General features: G+C 37.5%; 1 protein-coding gene across 1 annotated transcript in view; it reads left to right on the plus strand.

Moving 5' to 3' along the window:
* The window catches only part of plpp4 (phospholipid phosphatase 4), a 73,241-nt gene extending 57,939 nt beyond the window's left edge, over positions 1 to 15,302 (plus strand). Inside the window, exons 6-7 of the mRNA XM_028468744.1 lie at positions 10,563 to 10,733; positions 14,148 to 15,302. Coding sequence (XP_028324545.1) covers positions 10,563 to 10,733; positions 14,148 to 14,359 — 383 coding nt within the window. The 3' untranslated portion in view covers positions 14,360 to 15,302. The remainder of the gene's footprint in view (positions 1 to 10,562; positions 10,734 to 14,147) is intronic.
* Positions 15,303 to 26,583: the final 11,281 nt, after the last annotated feature.

Genomic DNA, 26,583 nt, shown 5'->3' on the forward strand with positions numbered 1-26,583 from the left:
CTGTAGGTGAGACGCACGTCATGTCCTATTGATTTTTACATAATAATAATGATTTAATATATGGTACTGTAGGTGAGACGCACGCCGTGTCCTATTGATTTTTACATAATAATAATGATTTAATATATGGTACTGTAGGTGAGACGCACGCCATGTCATATTGATTTTTACATAATAATAATAATTTAATATATGTACCTGTAGGTGAGACGCACGCCGTGTCCTATTGATTTTTACATAATAATAATGAGTTAATATATGGTACTGTAGGTGAGACGCACGCCGTGTCCTATTGATTTTACATAATAATAATAATTTAATATATGGTACTGTAGGTGAGACGCACGCCGTGTCCTATTGATTTTTACATAATAATAATAATTTAATATATGGTACTGTAGGTGAGACTCACGCCGTGTCCTATTGATTTTTTACATAATAATAATAATTTAACATATTGTACTGTAGGTGAGACGCACGCCGTGTCCTATTGATTTTTACATAATATAATTATTTAATATATTGTACTGTAGGTGAGATGCACGCCATGTCATATTGATTTTTACTAATAATATAATAATTTAATATATTGTACTGTACCTATAGGTGAGACCACACCGTGTCCTATTGATTTTTACATAATAATAATAATTAATATATTGTACTGTAGTGAGATGCACGGCCGTGTCCTATTGATTTTTACATAATAATAATAATTTAATATATGGTACTGTAGGTGAGACGCACGCCGTGTCCTATTGATTTTTACATAATAATAATGATTTAATATATGGTACTGTAGGTGAGACGCACGCCGTGTCCTATTGATTTTTACATAATAATAATAATTTAATATATGGTACTGTAGGTGAGACGCACGCCGTGTCTTATTGATTTTTACATAATAATAATAATTTAACATATTGTACTGTAGGTGAGACGCACGCCGTGTCCTATTGATTTTTACATAATAATAATAATTTAATATATGGTACTGTACCTGTAGGTGAGACGCACACCGTGTCCTATTGATTTTTACATAATAATAATAATTTAATATATGGTACTGTAGGTGAGACGCACACCGTGTCCTATTGATTTTTACATAATAATAATAATTTAATATATTGTACTGTACCTATAGGTGAGACGCACACCGTGTCCTATTGATTTTTACATAATAATAATAATTTAATATATTGTACTGTAGGTGAGATGCACGCCATGTCATATTGATTTTTACAGGGTCAAAAGACAAACCATGGGTAGAAACTGTAGTGGCCAAGGTTTTCTGGAGACTTTCTGGTCTTAAACATCCACAATCGTGTTCAGAAACACTTTTTGTTATACTGGGTGAAATATTCCTTCCCCAGTGAGAGTAGTCAATACATCATGTTAAAAGACACAGTAGAAAATTACGGTACATGTTTTGCTTCGGGGAGGATTTGTTATTTTAATATCAGATGCGCACTCAATGTTGTGGGGGCGTGGCTTTGGACAGAGCTAATGGGAGCAGGAGTGGGTGGAGCTTAGAGGAGGGCGTGCTTGCTCAAAATCATGCTAGCTTTCCAACATTGTGGACCTTTAATATATATGTATATATACAGTATATCTGCGTCTCTGTGCTGTTTGTATGTTCTTTTTGTGCTTGAAAACATGTTCCATCTGTATTTTCTGAACGTGTTATGCTCTATTTTTAGCCTACATTACTGCAACTGTTGCTCTCTAATCTAGATTGAAGTATGGCATGGAATGGTGATATTATTACATTTTACAAATAAAATGTGCTTAATACTTTTGCTTTGTTGATTGAAACACAACAAACACACCTATAATTTCAAGTAAAAGATTAAATCTTTTTTTCTACAGTGCAGTATAACGTTGCCATGACACTGATTAACCACAGCTCAAGCTATCGTTTCTTACGTTATGGGGAAAAATGTCGAGATCTTGGTGGGACAATATTTCATAGACAAGATAATGCGATATTAAAACGTTCCAAGACGCATTGGCAAGGGTATAAGTGGTATCGCAAGTGATCAGTTTAAAAAATAGACATGATATACTACATAACAGAATATTATGCTTATTTATTATTTTAGATTCTTATGGAGTTGAAATGTCAAACCCAGAGTAAGTTTGTTCAGAGTTAAAGTAAAAAAAACAAAACAAAACACGGTTATCTTTCAAACTGCAATTTTCTGGTCTCTTTTCCTTTCCAAAAATGTCGTATTTTGTCAATATCTCCTTTCAATTTGTATCGTCAATTATTTTTTCTTTTAATTTGAGAATATTGTCGGTTTTATAGCAAGTTTTCTGTGAGTGCAATTTGGACTTGATTGTAGTGCTTCTCATCTGATCCAACATCCAATCACGGTTAGTTCCTCTGTCTCCTAAATCTAACAAACGCTCATGGTTGTGTTTGATGAGAAAACCAAACGCATTGCACTCATCACTCATTAGCCATCTTTGTTTAGTCTCGGGAGGACTGAGTTTTAATGGCTTTTAAAATGCATGAAGGGAATTCATTACTGTGAAGTTGTCCTCTCTCTCTCTCTCTCTCGGCCATGTTTCTGTCCTCTAGCCTTTTGGGGACGGCAGCCACTTAAGGAAGCTCCCATCAATGCTTATTAGGTAAACAACATTCATTGTTTAACTCATTGTCCCAATAGTGGCTGTTTTTCTTGCAGAGTTGTGCGCATACATGAATTTTCAAGTTATGTGTGTTTACAGACACGCACTGTTCCTGTTGAAGTTTAAAAAAAACAAATCATACCTGTCAAGTTTTGGATTTGAAAATAAGGGAAATTTTCTGGCGCCCACTACGATCCGTCCCACCCGCTCAACCAAGCTCCAGTATCCCTTATATTTTAAGATAGGTGTACAAGAAATAAATAAATAAATAATATAGCCACTTGTCAACCACTTACTAAATACAATTCTCAATATATTTTCTCAAAATGGTGATACACGATATAAATCTTGATAAATTTATCAAATAAAGTCTGACCAGAAAGACAAATCTGGGTTAAATTTGCTGATGCAAAATGCCACACAGGCTCATTTATTAACAAACAGCTGATCAATATGTGACACTCAGAAATCTATCGAACTGAGCTTTACATTCTGTTCTGAGAAGTAAAAGCAGCAACTCCTGAAACTAGTATTTTGATACATAATAAGCTATAATATTATATAAACTGTATATATGAAATATTATTGTTCTCTATATCGCCAAAATAGAAAACTCAATACATCTTGAATCTAATTCCTAAATTATAAAACAGCCTAAATAAAAATATAAATGTGTATATGAAGCATGTGTTTATTTAATATACTTACAGTTTATATACAAGTCAACACGTTGCATATTTACTGTTAATTTCACATTGCTTGTCTTTAAGTTAGACATTAACATTTTATTTTATTACATATTTTCTTTTAATTTCTCATGCTCACTCATGTGGTTCTCTGGTATTCACTAATGACTTATTAGACACATTTATTACAGACTTTACATCCTTTAACACTTTATAAAGCAGTTTATATTTGTGGAGCTTGTGATTGGCTGATTTTTCATGGTGACTTACGTGGTTCCTTCCTCTGTGGTAGACGTTAAAATCTCAGTTATTAATCTTACAGAACGTGTAACTGTGTCACATCCTGATGGTCTTTAGGAAGATAAACTCTCTGTCACATTTTACAACGTATTTACACCAGTTCTTTTTTTTTTATATCACCAGAACGTCTTCATTCATCATCTCTGTTCTGAGTTGTTTCCAGGTTTGTTGCCGCTGTCGGCACTAATCTCACGAGAACTTCCACTCAGTCCATCTCAGGTGGAGGTTCTCGCGAGGCTAGTGACGGCGTTCAGTTTAGTAAGGCATCTTTTAATTATTATTACATTAAAATATGGGATATTTCCTGGAAAATACTAATACGGGAAGATGGCGGGAAAGAGGGGTCAAATACGGGAGTTTCCCGGTCAAAACGGGATACTTGACAGGTATGAAACAAAGCTTTTCTAAAATTCCAAAATAGGGGAATTACAGTACTTTGCCATCATATTGTGTGGAAGTTGTTTACAGAAAGTCCTGAAAATAACTATGGTAGGGTAGAGTCACCATCCTAAGTGTTCATTTTAATGGCAAAAAATGCAACTGAGGTATAGTCAAAATGTAGTCATCAGGAATATTTTAGTTATACACTAGTTTTAGTCAACTATACTATAGTGTAGACATGTGCAACTGGTGGCCCGGGGGCCACAAGCGGCCCTCGGCCTGATTCTATGCGGCTCCTAAAGTAAACATACAAAATGACAGAAAAATACACAAAACAAATGCAAGAGTACATTTCAAAAAAAAAAAAAAATACAAATAATTAAAACATTGTTGAACAATACAGTAAAATACAAGAAAAAACAGAAAATAGTAAACATTAATACACAAAATTACTCCAAATAAGGCAAAATGACAAAAAGATACACAAAAATGCACAAAGAACCTATGTTATGCAGCGAGATTACCTCTTATCACGCTAACTTCCAGGATTGAATCAGTGTGTGCTGGACTACGAAGCTTGCTAACGTCTTACAAAGCTAAATTACAATGGAAACTTATGCTGAACGGCGAGCCTGGCTGACAGCAGGTTTTTCTCAGGCTAGGATTTTAGCGAGTGATAAAGTCCCACCTCCTCATCTATTAGTTCTCTTAGAAAGCGAGCTGTCCAATAAAAAGTCATGTGTGAACACGTCACTGTGTGGATCTGATTTGACAGGTGACAGATCAGATCCACAGATCATGACATCCTTTCGGAAAGATATAGATTTATATCTGATGGACTGATCTACAATCAGCTGATGAATATTTATTTAAGATGATAAGCTGTTCCTCCTGTGAATACGTTCGCTCTGCCAGTTTTCTCCATTGTAATGATTGGTCAGTTGCTGCGATCTCCACCCCTTTCATGTGAACGTGTACGTACCGAGGCTGGAAACGCTTGGCTTTAATTAGCGTGTTGTGATCGACTGTCGTAAAATAGCTTCTCTCTGACAGGGAATGTTTGGTTAGTTGAAGACCGCCAAAGGAGATTAATTCAGGATATAATTATCTAGATTTGTAGCATAGGGACAAAATGACCTTAAAAATATACAAAATTACAGAAAATGACAACGAAAGTATGCAAAAAAACTAAATAAAAACACCAAAAATTACTGTGCAAACCCACAGTACTAACAAACAAGCAAAACAACAACAGAAATTCATAAAAATTAATTCCAAAAAATGCAAAATGACAACATGAATACATAATGTGTATCCAAAAAACATAAATTTTACTGGAAAAATACACAAAAAGACAACAAAAATGCACAAAATGCAATCATAACAAGCAAGACAACAACAAACATACACAGAATGACAGAAAAACACACAAAATGACCATAAACCTATTTTTTCTTTCCTGTGGTAACGTTCAGATTGGTCATTATTCTAAATGCTGACATGAATGTTGATAATGTGGCCCTTTGATCAAACAAACACATTTTTGTGGCCCCCGCTGTGTTAGAAGTTGCCCACATCTGCTATAGTGTTTCTATGACATATTACATGATAATTACAGTAGGTTCATCTGAATGAGAAATACAACTGCCATATTAGGGCCTTTGTGTTGGCTGCTGTGAAATCTATAGAAGCCTTCTCGAAATGAGATGAATGAACACTTAAATTCACTCGAGCCACTAATCAGGATTTACATTCATAACACAAGACATTTAAGTGGTGATTAAAGTATGTTTCACCATTTTTCTGACACCTCGTTTTGTATCTTGTAGTTTACGTTTATTTCCTCCTGAGTGTTCTGCGTCAATTTTTGTTTTGTACTTAATGTTTTTTTCTGAAGTAGTCATGTTAGATATTCCATGTTTTTTTTTTTTTTTGTATCTTTATAGCGCATTTCATACACAAGGCTACTCAATGTGCTTTACATGATCGAAAAGTGCAACAGAAAACATTAAACAGATTAAAAATCAATTAAAAACATCAAAATCATCAGCAAAAACATTTAAAATCATCAGTAAAAAACATTTAAAATCATCAGTAAAAAACATTTAAAATCATCAGTAAAAAAAACATTTAAAATCATCAGTAAAAACATTTAAAATCAGCAGTAAAAAAACATTTAAAATCATCAGCAAAAACATTTAAAATCATCAGTAAAAAAACATTTAAAATCATCAGTAAAAACATTTAAAATCATCAGTAAAAACATTTAAAATCAACAGTAAAAACATTTAAAATCAGCAGGAAAAACATTTGAAATCAGCAGGAAAAACATTTGAAAATCATCAGTAAAAACATTTAAAATCATCAGCAAAAAACATTTAAAATCATCAGTAAAAAAACATTTAAAATTATCAGTAAAAAACATTTAAAATTATCAGTAAAAAACATTTAAAATCAGCAGTAAAAACATTTAAAATCAGCAGTAAAAACATTTAAAATCAGCAGTAAAAACATTTAAAATCATCAAAAGCAGCATCACCATGTTTACTGTGAACATTAGTCAGAAATAGCGGTTGCGTTTTTCCAATTGTTCATTTTATGATTATACGGCAAAGTCACCTAAAACACAACTATGAGTTCATGAAGGATGAAGATCAGTCAGTGTGAAATCAGAGTCTTCAGGGTATTACAGTAGCAGGAAAGCTTTCACGAGACCCAGACTGATCTGGTTACCTTATGAAATGTCATCATTCTGTGCTCTTTACCTTTACAACTGTACGGGCCCCAGGTGTTTATTCTGAGTTCAATGAAGCAAGAAAACGAAAAACAATTTTTCTTTTTTTTAACGGCCCCTGAAATTCTATAACACTGTATATAAACAGTGATGAAAACCAAACCACAAAAATGACATTCTTTTTTTAACAAGGCTTTTTCTCCTCAGCTGAACATTCACCTTTACTTCTGTTCTTGCCTTGGCTCTCACTCTACAGGCTGCTCACGCTTCCCCGTGTCCTTGGTATTCCTGGCAAGCTTGTAGATTGAGTGACAAATGGGCAGCTGATGGTTGCTTAAGAAGTGGTGATGTGGATAGCTACACTATTAACTAATGACTATTAATAATTCTTCATAGTTTCACAGCAGAACTCATTTGTAACAGTTTGAGTCATGTCCTAAGATGGATTGTTGTCAATTTTGGCGGGAACTGGAAGTCTCAAACTGACCACATGCATGTATTTCTTCCACATGTTTTTGATCGTTTGCTGTCAGGACTTTGGTGTGTGTATGTAGAGGTTTGACAGAATAAATACAAATATAAAAGTAGAGTAAACATAGAAAAAAAATCATATTTTACTATATTTTTGCATTTTTTTGAGTTCCAAGAAGGAGGAGTTTCCCTATAGTGAAGCAGTCATTAGGAAGCTGTTCTATGTGTATTTTCTCAGTGTTTGGTACAGCTTTGTAACGGTATTTATCTGGTCTGCTCCTGCTTTCAGACCCTACAGATGTGATTTAGTTCACAAGGTTCCTCCCAGCAGTGTGCTGTTTCATTTCTCAGATTGCTAGTAAGTGGGTGGCTGCACAAAAGCTGCACAACTCCCAGCAGCTTCCTCATTAACTTTCCCTGAATAATGTGTTACCCCACCCACACATGCACACAAACACCAAAACAAATACATTCCATGGTGACACATACATTTAGTCTCTAGTATTTGACAGAATGACAGTTTGTATTTATTTATTGAAACAGATCTTGTCTGCCAATACCTTAACCAATATTGTTCATCAGTTAATCATTTAGTTAGTTAGGTATTCAGTTAGTTAGCCTGTTTCTTTATTCATGCGTCTTACAGCAGTGTGTTTCATCAGTTTGTTCGTTAATACGGTTGTTGGTTAAGTCCACAACGTAAAAACTTTTTGGCTTTCTATATATATATTAGAGGTGTTCATTGCTTGGCATCTGGCGATACGATTTGTATCCTGATACATAGGTCACGATGCAATACGATATATTTCGATATTAAAGTATAAGGCAATTATTGTGATTTTTTTTATATATATGACTTAAGAAACAACTAATCTGTAAATGTGTACACCTTCATGAGAACATTATGTATGAAATATATTTTGTTGCCGTATTTTACACTCAAAACATTGGCTTGAACATGCCATGTGCCAACAACTTAAAACAACATATAATCTGCCTGTGACTTTAGTGCAACACTGCTTTAGTGCAACATGGTTTTAGTGCAACCTAACTGAGGTATATGCCTAGAACAACAAATAAATGCAGAAAGTTAGTATTTTCTTTTTAGATTTTATTGAAAAAACACAAGCTGTTCAACATGTCCAGGTTTCAGTGCACGTCATAGCACAGTTACAAAGTCTCCTGCAGTGGAAAAGACTTTCCTGGTTAATTAAAGGTCAAACAAATAAATGAATAAATAAATAAAATAAAATAAAAATAAAAATGTTTTTCTTTAAAAAAAAAAAAAATTCAAAAAAAATTGAATGCATTTTGAATCGATCCGAGAATTGCTCGACAAATATTGCGATAAATCACAGAATTTATTTTTTTCAACATCCCTAGTATATATATATATATATATATAAATACATACCAGTTTTGGGGTCAATTACATTTTTCAGTTACTATTAGGTTTTCAATTGCCCATGTTTAATTACAATTCAATTATGATTACAATGTCCAGCATTTTTCCCCAATTACAATTAAATTAAAATTATATCTTATCCTCAGAAAATCAATTAAATTTTGTCCTCAATTACTGATTATTTTATTTAAAGGATTGTTTCACACTGCGCTCAAACTAATGATGAGCTTGACACCAACCACTGCCGCCTTAATTTGTTGCCATTTAAATATGATTGTGTTCAAAGTAGAGTAGCTCATTTTAGATCACTAGATTTATTTTTAATCCCTTGCTAGACTCACTGATACTGAAGCAGATGATCTTTGGAGAAGTTCTTTAGATGTTGACATGATGACGGTCCACACTACAACAACAGACTCAGTGTGCCCTCGTTTGGAGCCTATGAATGACCGAAAAATTCCATTGAAGAGGTGCACTCTAGTGTTTGTCATTTGAAATAACTAGTACAGTGCCCGTCGGAAGTATGTGTTCATGTGGGAGCTTAAGTAGAATTATCAATTATGGCCAAATGAGTATGTGTTTGAAGGTTGGATGTACAAATAGGTGTACATACTCTATACTCTGTAGTGTTATAAAGGGGTATATTTGCGGGTGCAAAGTAAAATAGCGTTTTAGTGTGTTTGTTGTTTTTTACTCATTTTCGTATTTTTTTTCGTTTGGTCTATTTTTCTGTATTGTATGTTTTATGGTCATTATGTGTATTTTTGTATCTTTCTGTTGTCTTTTTGTGCATTTTTTGTATAATTATGTTTTTTTGCTGCCATTGTACTGTGATTCTGGAGTCATTTTGTGATTTTTATATCTTCTTTGGTATAGTTTTGTGCATTTCTGTTGTCATTTTGTGTATTTTTTGTGTAAGTATTTGGTTTTGTGTATTTTGAGTCATTTTCATATTTTTGTTGTCGTTTGATGTATTTTTCTGTAATTTATGTTTTTTGGAGTCATTTTGTGTGTTTTTGGAGCCTTTTTGTATATTTTTGTGCATTTTTGTTGTCTTTTTATATACGTTTTGTATACGTATTTTTTTGTTTTTTTTTGTTTTACATCATTATGTGTATTTTTGTATCTTTCAGATGTCTTTTTGTGCATTTTTTGTATAATTATTGTTTTTTGCTGCCATTGTGGTGTGATTCTGGAGTCATTTTGTGTATTTTTGTATCTTCTTTGGTGTAGTTTTGTGCATTTCTGTTGTCATTTTGTGTATTTTTTGTGTAAATATTTAGTTTTGTGTATTTTGAGTCATTTTCATATTTTTGTTGTCATTTGGTGTATTTTTTTGTAATATATGTTTTTTGAGTCATTTTGTGTGTTTTTGGAGCCTTTTTGTATATTTTTGTGCATTTCTGTTGTCGTTTTGTGTACATTTTGTATAAATATTGTTTAGTTTTTTTTTGTTTTGCATCATTATATGTATTTTTTGTATCTTTCAGTTATGTTTTTGTGCATTTTTTGTGTAATTATTGTTTTTTGTTGCCATTGTAGTGTGATTCTGGAGTCATTTTGTGTATTCTTTGTATAAATATTTAGTTTTGTGTATTTTGAGTCAGTTTCAGGTCGAACAGATACCGCGCCGGGGGCTCCACAAACACACACACACTTGCTTTATAGTATAGATAGATAGATGTAGTCTCCTCAACAAAGTAACCTCTATTCATGAGTACTTTAACTAACATTGTCATATCTAAAAAAGTGAATAGCAGACAGTTTTCTTAGTGCAACCCTGAAAAAAGGAGCAAGCGGGTCCGAAAATGGATGAATTTTTTCTATCATTACTTTCCCTTGGTTTTACCACTGCCTTTTTCTGCCTTTTTCATGACCCACACTATGTCTTTTTATGCCTTGCTATGCACACAATATTGATATTTAATGTCAGTCCCTTTCTTCCCAACAGTTGCATTCTCAGGTCTGGGCTTCACTTCCTTCTACCTGGCGGGGAAGCTGCAGTGTTTTACCAATCAAGGTCGAGGGCGGAGCTGGCGTCTTTGTGCTATGGTGCTACCTCTTTACAGCGCTATGATGATTGCATTGTCCCGGACCTGTGACTACAAGCACCACTGGCAAGGTTTGCTCAAAAGATACATAATATCTGCTGTGATAATGTAGTTTACACACTAGTAAATCAGACATTTATTACAGTCAGAATCACTCGGAGCACTTTTCTGACTAATCATTCTTAAGATAACTAAATCTCCAACAGCTGCACTGTTTGCATTTATTTCATTGTCTTTGTTGGATCAGCGTCACAACAAATTGGTACTTGTTGCTTTATGGGACTTTTACTTCAATGCTTTTTTTTATCAAATAAAGACATAGGCCCTTATTTTGACGACCCAAACGTGTAGTTCTGAGCTGTGTTCTGTTTACTGCGCATGATTCCTAAAATTCAGGTGTGGTATAGAAATTTGGCAGCGCATCCAGTTGGAAAACAGCACGGCGCACCATGCGTTACGATGAAGGCAGGGTCTGATGAGGATTGCAGACACAATGCTACTGTTGTTCAGCTTGAACAGGTTTTTAAACATCTGCGTTTTTACCACACAGAGGGCTTGGTGCAGCCTGTAGTTTCCAAGTTCACAGATTGAAAACACGACGGCTTCAATAGGCTGTGCGTGAATGAGAGAAGATGGTAAAATAAGACAATGTAAAGCAGCAGTCCTCAACCTTTTTTGCCCCACGGACCTGTTTAATGTCAGGCAACATTTTCACTGGCTGGCCTTTAAGATGTGGCAAAAAAAATAATAATAAAAAAACTGTCATTTTCTAAATATAATATTAACGATGAATCCATTGTATGCAACTTAATTAGCAGCGCCAAGGTTAAACATGCGTTCAACATAAGATATACCACAAAACAAATATAAAGTGCATGAAAAATAAAAATAAAACTCACCATAACATGCATAGCAGAGAGAATCCGGTAATTTTCCAAAATAAAACATTGTTCTCCAATAATAAAGAAAAGTGAAATAATGTAAGTTATGTATTCTTTCTGTGCGACCCGGTACCAATTGACCCACGGTCCGTTTGTTTTACCTGTGAGGTAGTTTGAGTGGGAGGAGCTCACATTCTTATGTAGAGTAGGAGTAGCCAGGATTGTCAGGAGGAGGGGTTTCCCAATAATGACTCATTAGTGGGGAAAAATCAAACTCGCCCGTTTGAAGCTCACTTTTTACAAAATGTGGAATAACAAGAGAGGGAGGAAACAGAACTACAAAACAAACATTTCAAGAGACACTTTAAACCTTTTATGTCTGTATTTGAACAAATTAACTTCGATTTATGGGGCCTGTACGATGTCTTCATCAGTTGAAAATGTTTTTGTCTCCAGCAGCTTTGGGAACATGTTTTAATTTAGGGTGACAATGAGGCATTACCTTAAATAGATAAATACACGTCAAGGTGAATAAATCACCTTGACGTGTATTTGAAATAATCAGGGATTTTGCAAATAACTGAGACGAAAAGAACACTGAGTTTGGTGGGTGTGTGGGATCCAATATGCAGGTGTGTGTTGGCAGCTCTGCTGTAAGGTGTTAATTACTTTTATAGAGCCATATGTTTGTGGGTAGCAAGGCAGAAACTCTCTCTAGTCTACACCAAGGATTTATTATGAGCACCAAAAGTCTGACACACAAACACACCAATTGCAGGCTGGCCAATCGCTTTTTGAATCTTTATTTCCTCCTTTCTTCTGCCTTACTTCAGCAGGCTATAAGTAAACGTCTCAATCTGCACTTTGTTTAAACACAAGCTGGTAATTCCCATTAGGTGGCCTATTTCACCATTTTCCGAATTATAGTAATATTCCTACTTGGGTATTTAGCCAAACTATAAATCCAGGACTCATAGGATCTTGCCTGATATATGCTAATATAAATTGTATCAAATCACATTCTGTTATATTCAGTTGATAGGAGTCGGAAAGTGTTCGTCTAAGCACTGAATGAAGAGAATGGTTGGCCTATGAAAACTAGGGATGGGAACGACACGGGATTTGGGAAATCGATTGTCGAGGCCCATGTGTCGACTTTTTGTCGAATTGTCGGCCTTTTTTTTTTTTTTCTTTTTTTTAAAGAGCAGCAGCAATGCGGAGGGTGGAAAATAATCTATACTGTTGTACTAGTTAATTTTAGTCTAAAAAACATGGCTCTAGTGTCCAATATTGACCATTAAAGCAGTAATAATAAAAACGAGAGAGAGAAATTTAAGATGTTTATTCAACAGCCTTACAAACACATAAGACGTACTTTTTGCCGTTTGGAATTTACAGAAATGAAACAGCCAGTTCATTTATTATTTAGTTTTGTAGGCTACATGTAGCCTAAACAAGTTATTTTTACAAATAAAAAAAAACAAACTAAATGAACATGTTTATCACTCGTGAAAATAAGCAACAATTAAAATCGAAAAACAGCGTGCCCATTTTTTTTTTAAACCACAGAAAAGGACGGAGCCTAACACCAACAACTCAGATCTCAGTGAAAATAAAATATATATAGGTATCTTACCATTTCGGCCTAATTTTTGTTTAAGAACAGAAGCATGTCTACATGTTTGGGTAGAAGGCGATTGCGGAGTCTATTCACGACCAGTCCTGCGGCTGAAAACACTCTTTCCGCCGGCACAGATGTGGCGGGGATGCAGAGGTAGGCTTTTGCCAGACGGCTCAGGTTTTTAAATCTGGACTCATTGAGAGACCACCAGAGCGCAGGATCCTGACTGGGTGATATTCCTTCTTCGTTTGTGTAACGTTCTATTTCAGAATGGTCAGATGTGACCGTGTCCCCCTTGAAATAGTCCTCTCCGAAGAATGAAACCATTGCATCCACCTGTTTAGCCCTTTTAGCGGGCCCGGACTCGTCATCATCAACGCGCGCACTATCACCTGAGACCGCACGGAGGCCGGACAAAAATGTAATAAATTAAAAGCCAAAAAATAAAAATGCAATCTGGAATCTGGAAATCCCACAAGCCCCGCCCCCTCGACATGTCGACACTCTATTTTTTTTGTCGAGGGGAGCATGTGTCGAATGTCGGTCGTTTTGTCGACAAAAAGTCCCATCCCTAATGAAAACCAATGGAAAAATGTCCTTGCAGTGTAATGATAACCTCTGCTTCAACTACCAGCAGCCTGTGTCATTTTGATCCATTCCCACCAATATAGGCTTAATATTCCCTCTGGTAGTGTAATAACATGAGATGTATTGATGCTCTAATGCAGGCAGGTCGATTGTTCAGCATGTGACTAAGTGACTGACAGGCTGTCTAGAGACAAGCGAGCTGGTGCTCATCTGAGATTCATTGCTTTGTCTTTGGTGTAACTTTCATAAAACTCCAATCAGAAAAGATGGATGCTGATTGAAACAATGTACCAGAAGTCTAAAAGTAGCCATTAATCATTATTCTCTAAAAATGCTAAAATTAGCCACAGGTGCATACAGTATTTAGCAGCTAATGTATTTTTGTGACTTTGCAGACGCCTTTGTTGGAGGAGTGATTGGTTTGCTGTTCGCATACATCTGCTACCGCCAGCACTACCCCCCCTTTTTACACACGGACTGCCACCTGCCTTACGCCACCCTGGCTGAAGGTGCTAGCCGTATTCAGTCCCCTCCGCAGGATGACCCCCAGCCCACTGACAACGCCACCACACTTCCTCTGGAGGGATTGACTGAAGGGCCAGTATGACTAGTGGCCACCAGTGGGACTCCTCCCATCACCCTGTCCAAGCCTCCGAGTCCCTCTGTCCTTCCCCAGTGACTGATCGGCACTTGTCTACATTCCAGCAGACTAAAAAAAAAAACACTTAAATCATTTTCTGTTTCTTCAATTTTGATCTGGTTCTTGTTCAGCAGCTGGTTATATTTAGCAGCTGTGTGTGACAGAAACCTAAAAATATGGGACATCATCAATAAGAAGGTTATAAGGGAAAACCAAGTGTCATGATGGCTGTGGAAAAAGATAAAATATATTGTTAATTTATTTTGGAACTTGTGGCGGGAAGGTTGTTTGAAATGTTTGTACAGCACTTTGTGGTTTTTACCTGTGAAAAGTGTTCTATAAATAAAGTTTACTGACTTACTTATCAGATACTTTAAGTAGATTTAAGTACTTAAAGCTATTGTGGACGATGTTTAGCTTAAAGGTGGATCATCGAGACTATTGGTCCTCCTAATTGTCAATCATGTTTACGAAAGGCCGTCGTACGTGCTCGTGCTCATGCCCGGTGCACACCGGGTCCTTTGAAAATAGATTTTCACTTACCGGTGGCGAGTCTGACATAGTGGGAAAAGTGCAAATCTATTTTTGGTAGGTAAGCCTGTATGACCGATGCCGACTCCAACTTGTAAACAGAGCTGTGCACGAGGAAAACGGGGCTCGTGCACTCTCTCCCGCACACGTAGGCGTGTTGCGCATGCGCTTTTTTTTTCAAAATGTGGAGAGGGCGTTTCTTTTTTAAACATTGTCCACGATACCACAATAGGCATTTGAACACAAAATCAAACAGAACCAAACATTTGAAATTATAAAAATACATTCCCATGTCAAAAACATGCACATCCTTACATTTTGTAGTTTTAGTAATCAATGCAAAATATTTATAAATGCTTTGGCTGTACCATCAGCTAAAACAGGGGTTCTCAACTTTGGGGTCGCAAGACACTGGGAGGGGGTCGCTAGATGCAAATTTTTGCTTTTTTTTTTTTTTTTACCCTTTTTCTCCAACTACACCAAACTTGCCACTATTTAACCTATTTTCATCACTTTCTTGCCATAATTTTGCTCCTTTTAATGCAATTTTGCAACATTTCTGCCGCTTCTCCATCAAATTTGAAAGCCTTTTCTGCACATTTTTTCCACTTTCAAGACATTTTCAGCACTTACAAACCATTTCCACCACTTTTCCTACCCAATGTCACAATTGTTGACCCGTTATTGTCACTTTTACCTTCTTTTCAACATATTTAATGCTTATTTTGACAATTGAACCACATTCACAATTTGTCATGTCTTTTATTTAGCATTTTAACCCATTATTACTGCTAATTGTTCCAATATTGACATTTTCACTTTTTCTCCTTATAGATGGTCCTGTCTCCACATGACTGTTCTTTAATGTTCATGTCTGTGTTCAACCACCTTCAGCTACAGTGGGGGTTCCCGGTCTCTGGCAGCTTGTTTTTGGGGGGTCGTGGGCTGAAAAGGTTGAGAACCACTGATCTAAAACATCCATTCCTATTTGATCCCAACATTATCTTGTTTGATTTATTTTCCTTTTCCCTGTCACTCTCTAACTTTATGTGGTTGAAATAGAATAGTGGAGGTGGCACAAAGAAAAGGATTTCCAATGAGCACAATAATAGACAGCAGTGAATGGTATGAATCATGTGTTTGTAAAGTTCAGGATTATTCCTTAACAATCCCCAAAGTTAAAGTCAGTCAACACTTCTTAAGGGAACTTAAGGGTGGTGCAAACCCTTAAATTCACTATTGAAAGGATTCATCAGGCTGTGTTGTCTGACATTTCTAAAGCGAGTCGTACCACAGCTGCAAAAGGGTTGTGTCCTCGATTAACAAGAATTGAAGGCCAGTCCATCCCAGGGATGACATCAAAACAACATACAATGATCCTTTTGTGCATGTACACAGAGTTTCGTCCTCTAGAGATTTAAGGCTCAGTATCAAAAGATTTTCAGATGGTAATTTTTTTTGTCATATATGAATATAAAGAAACCAAGCAGAAACCAAAGATTTGTAGCTTTTTTCTTTTCCAGCTAAAATCCATGTTTGGCTTTATTATCAAAGATGGCTAACCAAGCATGTTGCAGCCTGTCTGATGGTTTGTGATAAAGAATGATTTATTGTGTGATTTTAGTTTATTTTTGCTTTAACGTTAATGGGAAAGTGCAAATGACTCAGTTAAGCTACAAACAGTGCCAAATGTGTGAACAATGGGGACATAATAACCTTTTAGATGCTGGTGAAGGATGTTTCTTAATCAAGTGTTTTAGCAGAAAGCAGTTAAAACAATGAAGCAGCTGCCAGATTGTGTTAAACTTGGTGCAATTATAGGCTCGTGGCACAATACCAGAGCTACAGTGAGTCAGAAATGTATTTGTCATATATCACCCTGCCTCTCTCATGGATTCAGTACACTGAGCTTTCTTACAATGCAATATTGAGGAGGCCACAAATAACAGAGCTATTTAACTTAAAAGTGCGTTGCTCCAGTCCACACGTCCGACTCTGCATAAACCTGATGAGACTAAGAGCTGATTTTCAGCTACACCTTCTTGCGAGGGCTGTGTTCAAAATGGCATACTCTGTATTATGCACAACAAATTCAATGGTCTACTATGTACTATAATATTATTAGTATGATGACCGTTCCCAAAGAAGTATACTTCGAAGTTTCCCAAGATGCATTTCAAACCTACAACAATAAAAACCTGAAGCACACCGAGACTACATATTGACATTCTCCACCTTTGAAAATTCTGAAAGCATTTTAAGCGAGAAAGCGACCAAATAGAATATCAACATGTGATGATTTGATCCATAAAACTCGCGAAAACTCATCCATGCCAAAATTTCGGAGATTTTTGGATAGTACTGACAAAACTTCTGGTTAACGTAAATACCAGAGTCCTATTTACAAAAGCATTTAAAACTAATGGAAGACAAGAAGAGATGCTTTTGTTTTGAAAAGGGCAATGCATCATGGGGTGGTTGAGTATGATGAGTGTGCCCACCGTGAATACTTCAAAAATGTCCCGATATGGTATACATCCGGGTATTTCTTGCACACTCAATCTTTTCTTGCAGACTCAAGCACCTACTGTGCGGCATGTGTTAAATCTTTTAAATTGTTTTGAAATTTCAAGCTTTTGACGTGTGTACGGCGCCTCCAACGCGGCCGATGCTAGAGTTGGGACTGTTGAACTTTTGGGGCATATCGCAGTGTGTCGACCAATCAGGAGCTTTCCCCAACCGAGACAAATTCAGATTAAAAAAAAAAAAACACTAACCGGAGACAGATGACAGGCACTCTTCTGCTAGAATAGACCACCTGTAGTTGTGTCCTGGTAGGAGATGCGAGCTTCGATGCGGGTCAGCAGGTCGTCAAACTGGGCACGGGAGAGACGGAAGTCGCGCTGAATGCGATCCTCGTCCGAGCGCAGCGCTGGTGAATCCAGAAACGGCGCCGAGACGCAAATAAAACCAAACCACTCTCTCAATAATGTAGAGCTGATGAACGGAAGTTGGAGGCGGCGTGTTCAGCAAGGAACTCCAAACTTTATTCTCCATTCAACCACACTTCTCTATAGCCCTCTGACATCACAGTGCACACACTGAGTCACACCAAAAATACATCCGACCCGAAACACCGCCGTCTCAACACAATAATGTTCCCCACCACTTCACAGTCACTGGGTGAATTATGAACCTAACCGTTCGCCACATTATCATCCATTGTATGAACACCACTGGTAACAGAGAAACCCCTCCCCAAAACCCACTCAACGCGTTCACTTCCCAATTTGTTTGGATGCGCGTCCAGTGCATCTTCAACGCTGGTGACAAGCGTCTGATTCAATGAGCACAAGCGCACAACTAGGGGCGTGAGGCACAATTTTGACGACCGAAACGCATTTGGTGTGAACGTGCCATTAGTATGAGTAGTACGTTAGCATGCAATTTTGAACACAGCCTAGGTCTTAGAAGATCTATAAGGCTCTGTCAGCTCCAGGCACATTTTAGGTATTAGGTATAATAGATAGATTTCACCGCAATGACCTGCATTCAACCGACCTGGCAGGCTGCTGCACAGCCTTTTTTCAAATAGTGTTTCAAATTCATATTTGTTCCAAACCTTGTTATTTTCCCTTTTGTTCCCCTCTTTACAGCTATAAAGAGTTGGATTACTGAGTCATTCTGGTGCTAGGGTTAATCTTGTAGCATTTGTTGTTTGTTTCAGTTGGTGAATGTGTCGTAAAGATTAAACTGATGACATTTTATACAAAGAGTAAATCAAGTGCAGTTTTAGTTTAAATCCAACATTTCAGCGTTGTTTTCAGTCATTTTACTTTCACATGGACTGAAACAATAAAGTTCACATTAAAAATGAATGATGAGTTGTTATGAATAGGTGTTAAATAAAAAAGATAGTGTAAATTATTGATTCTTTTTTTTATTATGGGCATGCCAGATCTATTTGTGAGAAAAGACTATATCTGAGCATGCCAGGCCTCCAGATCTCTTTAAGCTGTGTTTTGCTGTTAGTATGCACAATAATGAGCGTCGCTTTGTGAAATTTCATTACAAAGAAAAAAACAAGATGATGTTGTTTTGTGTGATTGTTTGTAGTTTGCTGTGATGATGAAAAGTCTGAGCTGCTTTTCAATAATTGGACACATAACTGAGAACAATATGAGTTTTAGTGATGGTTTGAATAATAAGCCTACAGAATTTTTTCTACACTATTTCAATCTGCAGATTGAACAGTCTCATGCTAATCAAGGCAGGGATCGACCCTCCTGTTTCTTCTAATGACTTATTACTGCAACAGATCTGCTGTCAGGTTTAAACATGCCCTTGGGGGAGCTGAATGTACGTGTGTGTGAATGTTGCTGTTTAAAGTGTGTGTTGTGTTTTTTTTTTAAGCATAGATATGTTGCTCCTTTGTTTGGTGAGTTTCCAATAAATGTGCATTTGCTGAACCTTGTGATGATTTTATGTAAAAAAAAAAAAAAAAAGACAAAAACAAGGTCTGTTTTCAGTTTCACTGAAGCTTTTTTTGCAAATGATGAGACTAATCTTAGAGCCGTGCTGGCTTCGGCAGATACCCTCTGTGCATGTGACCTGTACTTTCATTACAAAATACCAAATTAAGTGAGAATCTGCACTTCCAAGGTAGTAGGATACTAACACTAAAAATGGCGTTATGTAGAACACGGCTGTGAATAATGAAACCAAAGTTTGTTTTAATTACTTCTGGGGTTACAAAGAGGATTACAACTTACTGGGAAACTATGAAGCCTCTTTTCCTGTTGGCAAGCCGTGGTTACACATTACTGTCTCAATTTACGTTGGTAGAGTTATCTGCCTTTGTGACAGAAACCCAGGTTTAACCCTGAACTCAGCTTGATACGCCAAACTGCAGCTTAGAGGTCAGCTATGCATGTTTTATTCTAGCAAAAATAAAACAATACATTTATTGCTGAATTATGACTATTACCTGCCATCCCTAAGGCAGGGTAAGGTCAAATTTATTATATTGGAAGGTATAAAACAAGAGGGCAGAGTTAGTGAAAGGGGAGAAATAAGGGAGGGGGAGTTAGAGGGGACATTAAAGGAAGGATTAAGGTAGTGGTAAAAGTATAATGTGATGATACTATTGCGCATATTGTCCAGTTGAGTGTAATGTACTGTGCTAGTGTAGTGACATTTAGAAAGATTGAAGAGGCTGAAACATAACAGGTGAACAGATGGAGTGAATGTGTGCTTACACATTTTAGAGCGCTATTAGTTGGAATTAAACATATCTTAAAGCTGCAGTTTGTAGCTTAATTTGGCTTAATTTGGTCCAAAAAAATCCATAATCACCTATAAGCATATTGTAATTCAAAGTGTTCTGATAGGAAACGGGACCTCTACACCTTCTCTTGGCTCTGTATAAGAACTTTAGAAATCCAGAAGCGTGATGCAACTTTTCAGCCAATCAGAGATCTTTTTCCAAACAGAGCTTTTGGCTTAAACATACTCGGCGGACTTTGCGCGGACCGTCCACTCTCCTCAGGGTTTACATACTTGGGCGCAGTGGTTTTCATCCATTTAAAATCCTACATGTTCCACAATTCTTAGACCTTCTCTATAGTCCTTGTACTCCTGGAACGTGTTTTAAAGGTGTTGGTACTTTTGTAGCATCTCCTCTGCTATTTGCGGAGTGGAGTGGATCTGACCGGCAGTAGTGATCACTACCGGTCACGTGCATTCATTTCAGAGTCTCTGCAACACCAGAAAACTCTCCAAGAACACAAGATAAAGTCCCTACATTTGTTACTTGTCTCTATTGAGAAAAAAAGTCACTAAGAGCTTCACAGTTGCGTGTTCACGGGGACACCGGCAAGAGACGACAGGCTTTGAAACAGGGAGGGAAGGGTGGAGTGTGGTTGTTTCTATACAATTCTCACGATTCTACATACTGCAGCTTTAAGTTAGGCCCCAACAAGAGCTTCCCTGACACCACTGATGAGTGTTTTACTCAACAGCTAAAATATCCACAACTACAGAAACCAAGATTTGCTGCTACTGATAACATTACCACTTCAGGCTTCACATTTACTGTTTGAGCAAAACAATTCTCAAAATATGTTTATTATGACAAGATGACTTAAAGGTTGAACATATAAATCATTTTGATTAGTGACATGACAACCTGGTATTTTCCAGGTGCTGCCATTTGAGTGAACATTGTAATTTCATGGCATATTGAGCCGTCAAACATGTGATCCATCAAATATCAAAACAACAGCAAAAGCAAAAAATGTCACTGTTCCATAGGAGCAGCAACCAAGTCTGAATCATACAGTGTTTATAATCACATATCTATTTGATATAATTTCATCAGTCTCCTTCAATAGGTGAATGGTGAGGCTGTTGCCATCATCATCCATCCTAACAACCATATTGGTTCATTTTGTTGGTTTTTGTGAAGGCCAGTTTTGCAAAATTGGAATCATGGTCTTTTGGCCCTCAAATCAACTTCAATGTAATGTGTCACGATCACAGTCACATAGTGGACAGGGAAAGATTTTTATTTAGAGTGTTGCAAATTGTCATCGAAAGACAAAGAACATTAGAAGAGCTACATTTTCCCATCTGTGATTTTCCAGTTTTGTGAGCTTTTGTGTGCAAACTATCTCCTCTGCTTCCTGTTCTTACCTGATAGAAGCTGCACCCAGTGTGTTAGTTAAAGTTCAACATTTACTGCTGTCAGTGAAGGTTTTCTCTGTAAGTACTTTAAAGCTGATATCCAGAGTTTCTGAGAAGTCTATGTTTATGTATGATCCTTTTAAAAGGCAAAAAAAACCTTACTGCAGGTGGTCATTCATATACATTAAAGTCCCTCCTTCGTCCTATAGACCCCTATAGAAACTTCATGTTTTTGAGACTGTCAAAGTGAATGCGGAACTGTGCACGGAAACAAGGCCATCACCCTGTTATGTTCCGAGATGCGCATGCAGAAAAGTAGAGGCGTGGCTTCTGGTAGATTGCAGAGGCAGTGGGAGGAAATGAAGCTGTTTAGGGCGGGACATCAGCTTTAAGTTTTGTTGGAACCAGTGGTCCTTTTACTGTTGCCTCTCATCTTGAACTCTTGCAATTGGCTTTGGAGCCTAAAGGAGAGGACGTGAGTCTTTACAGTTTTTCAAAATAGCCTCTCCTCAGTGTAAAGAAAGCAGTTTAACTGATGGTCTGATTTTTTTAGTCTGAATAGCTATAGATATTATAATATGTTTGCCAAATAGAATTAATTTTATCAAAAATGTTGGTAACACTTTACTTGAAGTTTTATGCATAAGGCTGACATTATGTTGTCAATATTATGACATGACACCCGTCATTAGCATGAATAAGATGTTATGAAGGCTGTCATTAAAGCCGCAGTTTGTAGAAACGTGAGATGCTCCACGCCTCCCCCTCCCCTCCTGATTGACACTCACCAGTCTTCTTGTGAAGGCTTGTGTGCACGCGCACACTGTGGAACTCTTTGTGACTGTTTTCTCCATAGAGTAACAAATGTAGGGACTTTATCATGTGTTATTGGAGAGTACTGTGATGTTTTAGAGACATGAAAGCATGTATCTCTCACTGCTGTGAGGACAGTAACTAGAGGCTCAGAGTCACAGCTGCTTCTCACACACAAGCAGCCGTTCTGCAGTCAAGCCCAGGTGGTCAGGGCAGACACACTCCACATCCACTCTGCAGATGAATTGCGTTCATTCTCTCCACCTTAGATAATGTTTCTCTTAGGTTTACAAGCTTTTTATCCATCTGTTATCACTCTCTCTCTCTGACTCGGGGCAAACTGCGCACGGACTGAAGGCGGAACGAGCTCAGTCCCCCACATACTGAGTCAGAGGGACCTCCGCAGCAGTCCATTCCCCCAAACACGTTTGTGTAGGGCTGGGTGATTTTGCCAAAAAAAAAAAAAAAAAATCTGATTTTTTTAAAGAAAAATTAGAGTTTCAATTCAATTTTCAATTTTTTTTTCAATGCACCTAAAAACAACTGCAGACATCAGATATACAGCATTGTCAAAAGTGCAACTGTATTGCTATGATTGTCCTCAAGAGTTAAAATGCATAGAACAATCGCAAAATAAAAATCCATAGTAAATTCAACAATTTCAAGCTTTAACCCAGGTTTAAGCAAAAGTGCAACAGCAACTTCACAGTAGCTTAAATTTTCTGATTAAGAAATCAGATAATTACGTATTTTATAACATATAACATTACAATTTCAAAAAAAATAATAATCTTGTCTCTTATCAACTCTATATAACGTGAATAAAAAATTAAAAATGCTTGTGGCACACATATAGCCTACTCAAAGGGTTAACAAATGTAAATAAACTTTTTAACAACAAAACACATGCTTGTTAGATCTCTGAAACAGTGTGCATGCTCATTTTTTGTAACATAGAGGAGCCTGTATATAACCTCTGGCTTGAGGCAGGCCCAGTTGCAGGAAACTATTCCCCCACCCACACTAAATACCCTCTCTGAGGGGGCACTAGTGGAATAGAAAGATGTTTTTTAGCCAGTAAGCTTGGCCTTGGAAATGTGGCTGATGCAGCTTCCACCATTCAAGAGGATCTGTCTCTGGCTCTATGTCTGGAATAAGCAAATAGGTTGAAAGCTCAGTCTCAATTTTTGTTTTCTCTGATTGTGGGTGTGGGGTGGATGGTGCACTGCTGTCAAAGAAGGCACCCAGAGTTGTTTTCTTTTTTGGGTGGGGTGTATGTGTTCTCTTGAACATCAGAGAGACCAGCTTCCTCTGTGGTAGAGTTGCAGAGAGCAGAGATTTCAGACACAGCTCTTTTTTTGACAACTTCCAATTAGCTTGCATCAATGTAGGTTGTATGGAACCTCGGGTCTAAAAGCGTGGCAATTAGGGTTGGGTATCGGTTGTGTTTTATCCAATACCGGTGCCTACTCTGTATTTTTTTAATCGGTTCCGGTGCTTATACGGTGCTTGAACCGGTACTTAAAAAAACTAAAAATTTAACCACATGCACTTTTTTCAGGGCCAAATTGAACACAATATTACTTTAAACAATATATATACAAAAAACATATGGAAATAATATAAACGAAAACATTTAGATAATATAAAATAAAACAATATTGTATTAAACTATATAATACTCAGTGACGTGTCATGACCACTAGGGTTGGGTAGGCAGGGCGTTGCAAATCAAGACCGCCAATGACAATTTCATGTTTCTGCTGGCAAGTGTTAAATCAATTCAACTTTATTTGTATTCAGCAATTTACAACAAAGTCATCTCAATGCACTTATCAAAATATAAAATTCATAATAAGAAAGAAAAAAACCCAACAAGATCCACATGAACAAGTGTTTAGCCATCTAACAAAATCAACATCGTAAAACACCATTAAAGAAACATAAACAATTATTTAATATAGCCTCCATACTCTCCCAACAAGATATATCTCATGACACGACAGCACATCTGTTGTTTGTGTTGGAAACACAGAAACACGGAGAAAATAACAACAACAACAACTCTGAACAGCCTCAGTGAGGAGCATCCACAAAGCCAATCCTTCCTTTTGTACCATTCACTGTGAAAAGTATGAAACATTTTCTGACCTTACCTTTGCTGAAGCTCTGGTAGCTCAGGTGTTGGTCTCCCATCTTTTAAAAGCTGTCGTTTTTCCTCAAAAGAACGTTTCTCCAGTAACGTGCCGTGACCACTAGGGTTAGGTAGGCACGGCGTTGCAAATCAAGACCACAAATGACTTCTTTTTTATTTTCCTGTCGTTTTTTTCCCCCTTGTCTGGACATGCTGTCAAAGGTCAACACTACAAGAAGTGCAATCGTTATGAGACAGCAATGACAATTTTCAATATAGCCTCCTCTCCCAACAAGATATATCTCATGTCACAGCAGCGCATCCGTTGTTTGTGTTGTCTGCGGTGCTGAAACCACGTCTGCACCCCAAAATCACGTAACACTCTCAAAAGAGAGAGAGAGATTAAACTTTAGACTTAATTTATTAGAAGATGAAATCCATGCGCCTGTCTTTCTGGACAAAGATGTTGATCACAGCAGTGTAAAAGTCCGCTGTCTTGGCTTTCAGCTTTATGAGTCTCTCTTTCTCAATGGATATGAGAGCCAGTGATGAAAGTCTTCCTTGCTCTGTTCTGTTGCGGCTGTAAGTTTTGATGCGTTTTAAAGCAGAAAATGACCTTCTCCACCGATGCTGTGGTGGCTGGAATGGTCAACACCAACTTCAGCAGACCAGACCTTGTCGGTGATGTCACGGCCGCCAAACAGCAAACACGGAAAGCAGAACAGCCGGTTCCGTGAGGCGCATCCACAAAGCCATTCCTTCCGTCTGTACCATTCACTTTGGAAAGTCCGCACACTTTTCTGACCTTTCTTTTGCTGAAGGTCTGGTAGCTCAGGTGTTTGTCTCCCATCTTTTAAAAGCTGTCGCTTTTCTTCAAAAGAATGTTGTGAAAATGTATTTATCCTCTCCATCGCTGTCATCCAACCTGTAGTGTAATCCCGCCCGGGCGGTAACCCGCCCACGAGATGCGGCCACGTGATATCTGTTTTGTATTCACGATGCACTGTGCGTACGTATTGGATTAACATAGCACGGTTACGTCCAAAGGCAGGGTAGCGATTTGCCTTTTTGCGTAAACGGTTTTTCATTGTGGGTTCGTGGGGAACTGACTGCGCATGCGCAAACATCCGTTCACGTGATATGGGGCTAAACTTTAGCCGCTGAAGGCAGAGCAGCAGTGTGCCTTCAGGAGAGGTGTGTCCTCCTCCTCGTAATACAGGAGTGTGCAGCGTCTCTGCCATTCCAGGAAATAGGAGCATAGCGATGTTTAGTGACTCGTTTGGGCTATGAAAAGCACAAAAATGCTGACACTTTCAAACTTATAGGTACTGTAGGCTATCGGAAATTAAAAAAAAAAAAAAATATGATTAAAAAAAAAAAAAAAAAAATTAATTATTATTTTTTTTTAAATGAATATGGAATTCATTTAAATTCACCCTGGGTAGGCACTGCCTACCTTGCCTACCCTGACTGCACGTGCCTGCGTTTCTCTATCGTCTCTCACGCTGTCATCCTGCCTGTAGTGTTATCGCGCCCACCAGCTAGAGCAAGAGAGAACGTAGCAGCAGCAGCCACGTGATATCAATTCACTAATGTGAATGTACGTATAGCATTTAGCATAGCGCGGTTACGTCCAAAGGCAGCGTAGAGAGCTGCCTTTGGACGTAAATGGTTTTCATCTTGGGGAACTGACTGCGTATGCGCAAACGCAAAAAAACACGCTATGGAAACAGAGGCAGAGCAGCCGTGTGCTTTTGGGAGGGGGTAAATGGTAAATGCTAAATGGACTTGATTTTATATAGCGCTTTATCACCACACTGAAGCAGTCTCAAAGCGCTTTACACATCAGCTCATTCACCCAATCACTCTCACATTCACACACCAGTGGGACAGGACTGCCATGCAAGTCACTAGTCGACCACTGGGAGCAACTTAGGATTCAGTGTCTTGCCCAAGGACACTTCGACACATAGTCAGGTACTGGGATCGAACCCCCAACCTTTCGATCAGAAGACGACACACTACCTCC

Source organism: Gouania willdenowi, chromosome 15, assembly GCF_900634775.1.
Source record: "Gouania willdenowi chromosome 15, fGouWil2.1, whole genome shotgun sequence".
Taxonomy (NCBI): Eukaryota; Metazoa; Chordata; class Actinopteri; order Blenniiformes; family Gobiesocidae; genus Gouania; species Gouania willdenowi.